The sequence below is a fragment of the Sarcophilus harrisii genome, chromosome 3 (genome assembly GCF_902635505.1).
Source record: "Sarcophilus harrisii chromosome 3, mSarHar1.11, whole genome shotgun sequence".
Taxonomy (NCBI): domain Eukaryota; kingdom Metazoa; phylum Chordata; class Mammalia; order Dasyuromorphia; family Dasyuridae; genus Sarcophilus; species Sarcophilus harrisii.
In genome coordinates, this window is record NC_045428.1 from 601,263,146 (window position 1) to 601,270,186 (window position 7,041).

The 7,041-nt window shown below is 59.4% G+C and overlaps 1 protein-coding gene across 1 annotated transcript; it reads left to right on the top strand.

The window, feature by feature from the left end:
- The first annotated feature begins 3,841 nt into the window (after window positions 1-3,841).
- On the top strand, window positions 3,842-6,430 carry LOC116422700 (cleavage and polyadenylation specificity factor subunit 6-like). The gene is made up of 8 exons (XM_031961763.1): window positions 3,842-3,887; window positions 3,982-4,186; window positions 4,323-4,727; window positions 4,877-4,912; window positions 5,117-5,183; window positions 5,308-5,492; window positions 5,668-6,071; window positions 6,230-6,430. The coding sequence occupies exons 1-8, from the start codon at window positions 3,842-3,844 to the stop codon at window positions 6,379-6,381; spliced, it is 1,500 nt and encodes a 499-aa protein (XP_031817623.1). The 3' UTR covers window positions 6,382-6,430.
- The last annotated feature ends 611 nt before the right edge of the window (window positions 6,431-7,041 follow it).

A 7,041-nucleotide genomic window follows, 5' to 3' on the forward strand; every position in this document is an offset into this window, starting at 1 on the left:
TTGGCTTAAATGAAATCAAATCCAGATTTATAATCGCTAATGGTAACATTTTGATTTCCAGGGTCTAGAACTTCAAAAGAAAAAGATTATTATCCATAAATTCATATATTTCTTTCCCCCCATCTCCACATAAGCTTTTCCCTTGCTTCCTTAGAGAACTTGATTCTCAATTCCTTGCCTCTTTTAAGTATCTGAGATTTATAAAATGAGGAGCTGCCTGAAGTATTTTAGCTTTGAATTTCTAGGATTTCAAACTAGATATGCTAGGAAATTGCTAAGATATAGCTTCTAGGGGAAATGTAGCAGTAATCCTGAGGTCCCTGACCTTGGAGAGCTGTTCTAACATTCTGTCTGTCAATGATCCTTAGGAATATAATAATGTAGTTATAGATTTCTTTCCCTAGACTTTAGGGAAGATATAACAGTAACCCTGAGGTCCTCTGATCTTAGAGTGCTATCGTTCTAACAATCTGTCTGTTGATCCTAAAGTCTTTTGGCCTTGGGAACATAATAATATAGTTATAGATTTCTTTCCCTAGACTTTAGGAGGGCTATTGTTCCAATAATCTGTCAATGATCCTAAAGTCTCCTGGCCTTGGGAAGATAATAATGTAGTTATAGATTTCTTTCCCTAGACTTTAGGGAAGATATAGCAGGAATCCTGAGGTCCTCTGACCTTAGAATACTGTTGTTTTAACAATTTCTCCATCAATGATCCTAAAGATTCCTGGTTTTAGGAATATATAATGTGGGAAACTTTTGCTGCCAGATAACCATCTGTTGGTCAGGAAAGGGTTTCTAGACAACGTGAGACTCAACTTCTACTCTAGACCATAAAATTCATTAGGTCGTATCCCAGACCACTCCTCCTTGGATCCCAAGCCAAAATTGCTCCAGTGACGAAAACTGGATCTCTCTGTCTTTTCCTATAAACCTTCCCCCTGGTTCTTTGCTAAATCCTATCTTCTAAACTCGTGACCTACTTCAGTTGGCGTCACAATTAATAAACTTTGCCCTTTGACTTGGAGATGGGTTCAAACCTGCAGATTCTTTTGAGACGCCCCGAGGTGCCAGATGTGACCCCAACCTCTTGGGGTTTCTCTTTTGGAACCTCAACAAGATTTCCCCGGTAGAGACCTCGTGTGTGTGTGTGTGTGTGTGTGTTCCATCTCCATATATTTGTGTGTAGTGCTAGATTTAATATGGGCTTTCTACATATTATCTTGAAAAGTTGGTGATCAACCAGTTGTTCGATTACCCTTACTCCTAGGCTAAAGCCGTCTAAAGACTGATTTCTAAAAATGTTTCCTTTGCAAGTTCTAGGTTACTGGGTTTTTTCTCTTGATAACTACTTCAGTTCTCCAATAATCTGCCTTGATTGGATCCATGACCCTCAAATCTGGAGCCGAATGAGAATGTGAGCCAGACTTTGGGGGCACTTGTCTTCATGCACCTCACACTCTAGATTAACTGTGGAGACATCAGTGGCCTGTGAAGCCAGTGTGGCTCCTCCATCCCTATCCCATGAGCTGTAGACAGCTGGGCTTTCCTACTACCTTAACAACAGTTGTGATACTCTTTACAGTCATGCCTAAAGATCTGTTTTCCAGAAAATGGTGTGGACTCCTTCCAGTTTCCTTCTAGGGTTTTAGAAACGTGGAGTTCAACTATTCATATCCTAGACCAAAGGAGCCATGGTCTTCCCCACTCCTCCCCCCAGCCCCACCATCTCTCCTCCATCCAGGCCTGAGCCATCTCTGGCCCCACCATCCTCCCCCCGGCCCCATCCTCCCCCCGGCCCCACCATCCTCCCCCCAGCCCTGCTCCTCCCCCCGGCCCCACCATCCTCCCCCCAGCCCCACCATCCTCCCCCAGCCCCATCATCCTCCCCCCGGCCCCGCTCCTCCCGCTACCGCATCCTCCCTATCCACCATCATCCTCCTCCATGCCCATCCTCCCCAAGCCCCTACATCCTCCCCAGACCCACATCCTCCCGCCCCTCTCCAGCTCCACCATCTCCCCAACCCCATCCCTCCCCGAGCCCCATCCATCCCCAAGCCCCAATCCTCCCCAGCACCCATCATCTCCCCCACTCCTCTCTCCCACCAAAGTCTCGCTCACCCAGCTACGCATCTCAACTCAAGCCTGCATCAGAGACCAAGGGGCATTTCTGCGCATCCCGCCTCTTCCAGAACCCAGCAACAGCAGGCAGACAAGCCTCCACCCTACCCTCAGACACTCAGGGCCCTCTCCTCTCCAAGTGTCTGCAGATTGCGGCCTCCCTTTGCTCGCAGCCTCAGTTTCCACATCTGTAAAATCAAGCAATTGGACCCAATTACCTCGAAAGTCCCTTCCGGCTCTAAGGTCGTCTTGCCCTTCCCGGAGCAAAGGTGGCGTTGAGAAAGCCTTCAGACTTGTGAGCCAGCTCTCCCACCCCTGCCCTTTGGTTCCTGCCACCCGCATTTTGAGACTTTCAACCTTGAGCCGTCACCACTTGACATCCCCGAGGCTGCTGGGAATACTCAAGTTACGGTTCAAGACCTCTCCATTCTACCGTGCTCTCCTCCTCCCTCCTCCCTCCTCATTCTCCCTCCTCTTTCCTCCCCTCCTCCCCCTCCTCCTCCCCCTCCTCCCCTCACTGCATAGGAGACTGGAGCCAATAGGCGATTCTGTGTTAAATTGTTCCCACCTTAAGCATTCCCTTCCCTTCTCCAGCTTCGACTTTACGAGAAACAACGCAGGAAAGCGCTTGACGCCCTGCCCACGGCAGACACCTACCAGAGCGACCGAGGCACAGTTTTATCGAGGAACCCGAGCTCGAGCCCGCCAAGCCGAGTTCAGTGTCCTACCACTTCCCTCCTCCTCTTTTCCCTGAGACTCGAAACCAGGTGGTTTAGGAAGCGCTTCACGTCTGAGTCCCACAGGTGCCAACGGAGAAGGAGGCGAGGGGCCCCATCCTCCCATCCCGGCTCCACGCGCAGCCTCTCCCTCCACCTGTGGGGAAGTGAGTGTGACCGAGGCAGGAAGGGCGTCTCCGGCCTGCTTTGTTCCCTAGGTGCTCGCCCTGGTCCAGGGCGCCGGAGCCGGGGAGAGGAGCCCGAGGGAGGCCGGGGAGAGCCTGAGGGAGGCCGGGGAGAGCCTGAGGGAGGCCGGGGAGAGCCTGAGGGAGGCCGGGGAGAGGAGCCCGAGGGAGGCCGGGGAGAGGAGCCCGAGGGAGGCCGGGGAGAGGAGCCCGAGGGAGGGGAAGAGCCGAGAGGAACAGGGGAGAACCAAGAGCCAGGAAGAAGCGAAGGAGACGAGGAGACGGAGAGAGCGAGGAGCGGGGAGAGGCCAGGGAAGCGAGAAAGGACCAAGAGGAGCGAGAGAGAGAGGCGAGAGAGCCAGGGACAGAAGGAGCAAGGGAAGCGAGAACAGGAGCCGAGAACACCCCTCCTGCCTCCCCGCACCTTTTTTTTTCCGGATGGTTTCTCAAGCGGAGGAGCTTTTGTGAAATATAAGGGATGTATATATGAGGATGAAGGGGTGAACGGGCCAGAGGCTTCGATGGCCATTCCCCAACCCCAGGACGATGGCCCCGTCAGCCCTCACCCCAACACCGCTGCCCCAAGCCCTGGGGATGTTCAAAAAGAAAGCAGCTCCCCCGAATAAACACTCCCGCCTGCAAGGAGCAGCCTGCGGGATCGGCCGGAGCGGGCCTGCGGAGGCTACTGAGAACATTCAGGACAGTGGGGAAAGGTCATTCTAGCTTCGGGAAAGCGGTGAAAGAAGCGAAAGAGGCTTCCTGTCCGTGGGGAGTTTTGGGCCTGGAGGGACGCGAGAGGGCGGGCAGGGCCAGCCAGAAATGGGCATGAGTGGGAGAGCTTCTGTGCCGGAGGAAGCCTCGCTTGGTAAGTCCTAGAGGGCCCTGGGGCTGCGGACGGAAGCAAAGGGTTTCTGCGCCGATTCCGTGAGGGCAAGGAGACCCCTAGGCGCGTCTTGCAGAGAGAGGGCCCAGGTGCACAGACGCCCTCGGCAGGTCTACTCCGTCCGAGAGTGAGGCTTGCCTCCAGGCCGAAGGAAAGTGGAAGCGCGGGCCGCTGGGCAGGCGGGAGGAGGGCGAATGCTCGGGTCCCAGGGAGGGCAGCTCGGGCACTGGCTGCTTCGCCTTGCCACTAGGGAGACCTGAGCGGCTAGCTGTCCGAGGAGGGTGCAGGCAGCCGGGCAAATCCACGTGCCCTGGGAGGGCCTTCCAGAAGCCAGCCCTGGCTCTGAGGAGATGAGAAGATGGGGAGGGGGGAGGGGAGGGGAGGCGGGGGGGTGTGTGTGTGGGGGGAGGGGGGCAGGGGCAGGGGCGGCGGCTCTGAGCACCCCCCGGGGAGCAGCGCCTTTGTCTTTCTCCCGGTTCAGAGACCCGGCCTCCGGGGGGCGCCGCCGCTGTCACCGTCCCCGGCTTCCTCTGGCCTCTCTGGGCGCAGAGCCGGCGGCGGGGCCCGGGCAGGACGCCCACCGGCCCTTTGGCGCTTGCCCGGAGCTCCCCTTGCCGCCCAGGACCGGGGGTCAGTCCCCAACTCCGCCAGCATCGCGACTTGCCCCGCAGCGCCCCCGGTGGCTGATCGTGGTAGCGCAGGGGCCGGTCACGTGGGGAAGTCGAGGCCCGGGCAGGGCCCCTGGTGCCCCTCCCCCCCGCCCCCCGGGCTTCAGCTTGGCTCCGAGCATGGGGCCCGGCCTCTGCCTCCTGCTCTGCCTCGGTGAGTCCCGGGCCTCGCCGGGGGGGCCGGGGGGGTCACGCCCCTTCCCGAAGTACGGGCCAGGCTGGGGGGGGGGGAGCTGGGGGGGGCGCAGGGTGCTGGGAGGGGCACGGAGGGAAACAGCCGGCTCACGGGGGCTTCTCCTGCAGGGCTGTGTCTGGGCCAGAACCGGAGGTCCCCGGAGGGTGAGTCCTCGGCCCCAGCAGCAGCCCCTCCCCCCTGGCGTCCTCCTCTCCTCTTCCCCGGGGGGCTGGGTGGGGGTCCCCGGAGCCGCCGACGCTCTGGGGGGGCTGGGTGAGGGGGCCCCTGGAGCCCCGGCCCTGGCTCGACTCCTGGGGGGCTGGGGGGTGGGGGGGGCCTCCTGGAGCCCCGGCCCTGCGTCCCCTCAGGGTCCCCCGCGTCCGCTCCGTGGGGCCCCCCCTGGCAGAGGGGTCGGGCGAGTGTGGCTCCGTCCAGGCTCGCGCTTCGGCTGCAGAGGGCGCCATACCAGCCTGTGAACACTTCTCTTCTGACCGAGCTCCTCTTCCTCGGCCACAGTCTCGGGCCTCTGCAGTGTCCTGCCCTTCTGTCAGGCTCCTAGTCGCGCCTGAGAGGTGGTGGCAGGTACCAGCCCCTTCGGCGGCCCAAGAAGTTCTCTTCTGGAACCTCCCAGGCCCAAGTGCCTTTCCCAGGCCCTTCTCCAGCCCGGCTTCCCAAGGGCCTCCCACCCTTCCAGTACCCTTCCAGGCTCCTGTCCCCACCAGCCTCCCCGTGGAGAGCCCACCGGTGACCGCTGGCCAGCTCCCTCTCCGGCACCTTCCACCCCTTCCCCAGACCTTCCGAGCCCCTTCCCAGCACTCCCCCCCTTCCCATAGCTCCCCATCCTTCCCAGAGCCCCTTCAACCCCTCCCCAGCCCCTTCCCAAGCCGTTTCCTTTTTCAAGCCTTCCATTTTGCTTTAGGCCAGCCCCTGCTCCTAACGGATCCAGCCCCTTCGTTGAGTGCCCCTTCTTAGACCCCAGCCCCTCGAGCCCCTCCCAAGAGCAGCAGCCCCGGCGCCCAGCTCCCGGCTTTGTCTCTGCAGGGCTGTACCCCCGGCCTGCCTTCTGGGCCGAGCCGGGCCAGGCCGTGGCCCGAGGGAGGAGCGTGGATCTGCTCTGCCGGTCCCACCTGGGCCTCTCCCACTTTGCCGTGGCCCGGGAGCGCAGGCCCCTGCTGAGGATGAACAGCAGTCGCTCCGTGATCAGCTTCAGGATCCAGGCGATGACCAAGGACCACGTGGGCACCTACTCCTGCTACGGGTTCCCCCCCTTCTCCCCGCACCTCTGGTCTCACCCCAGCAAGGCGCTGGTGCTGGAGATGACAGGTGAGAGCGCCTCCGCCCCAGGGAGGGGGACGGCCCCCGGCTTCCTCGGCAGTGGCCCCAGCCGGGCCCGTAGGGCTTCCCGGGGGGGGGGGTGAACTCCCCGCCCTGAATCCTTTGCCCCCGCTCCGATGCCAGAGCCGCGCCCGGTGTTCCCACAGATGCCGCCATCTCTCCCGCCTTCTTCTTCAGCCTGGCCCAGCTGAGCCTGGCGGGGCTGAGTCTGCTGTTCTTTGGAAGGCTGGGGACCAAGACCCTGGTCAGGTGGTGGAGCAGGAGGGGGCAGCCCAGGCCTGCGGAGGCCCCGGCGTGAGCCCCGGGGGTCCCAGCCCTGCTTCTGGATTGTGGAATAAAAGGTCAAGACCGGCTGGAGTGGCCTGTGTTTGTGGTGGGGCAGGGTGGAGGGGGCGGGCGACGGGCACTGCCTGCCTCCAAGTCCCGCGGGCCACGCCCCGGGCTCCGTCCGTCTGTCCACACGTCTCTCTGATCCTCGGCTTCCCTTCACCTTCTCCGCCTCCCGAGGTCCTCTCAGCTCCATCCCGGGCTCCTCTCGCCCCTCCCTCTGCCCGCCTGGCAGCAGGGGGCCCAGGGCCCGGAGGGTGGTCGGGGTCTGCAGGCGGTACCTTCAGACTCACCGCAGACGTTCCGCTCGTGGCCCTGGACAAGGCTCAACCTCTCGGTGTGAATGAATGAATGGGAGAGCGGAGCCCAAATGCTCACGGCCTTAGAACGTCATGTTAGGCTCTAGGCCCGGGCTCTCAAGCTTTTCCATCTCAGGGCCTTTACACTCAGAAAAATTACTGTGAACATAAAAGAGCTTTTTGGCTAACGGGGGTTTTATCTCTTATCGTATTAGAAATACGGAAATAATAGTGAATAGGAAATAATAAGGAATAGTTTTATTAGAAATAGAAACGGGTATGTTTTTAATAATTAACATTTGATATATAACATACACAGTGGATTTAAAAAT

Coding starts and splice junctions, on each gene's coding strand:
- LOC116422700 (XM_031961763.1), top strand. CDS start 3,842: ATGGGCATGAGTGGGAGAGCTTCTGTGCCGGAGGAAGCCTCGCTTG. Junction 4,728..4,876: donor CTGCCTCCTGCTCTGCCTCG/GTGAGTCCCGGG, acceptor CTTCTCCTGCAG/GGCTGTGTCTGGGCCAGAAC. Junction 4,913..5,116: donor GAACCGGAGGTCCCCGGAGG/GTGAGTCCTCGG, acceptor GCGTCCCCTCAG/GGTCCCCCGCGTCCGCTCCG.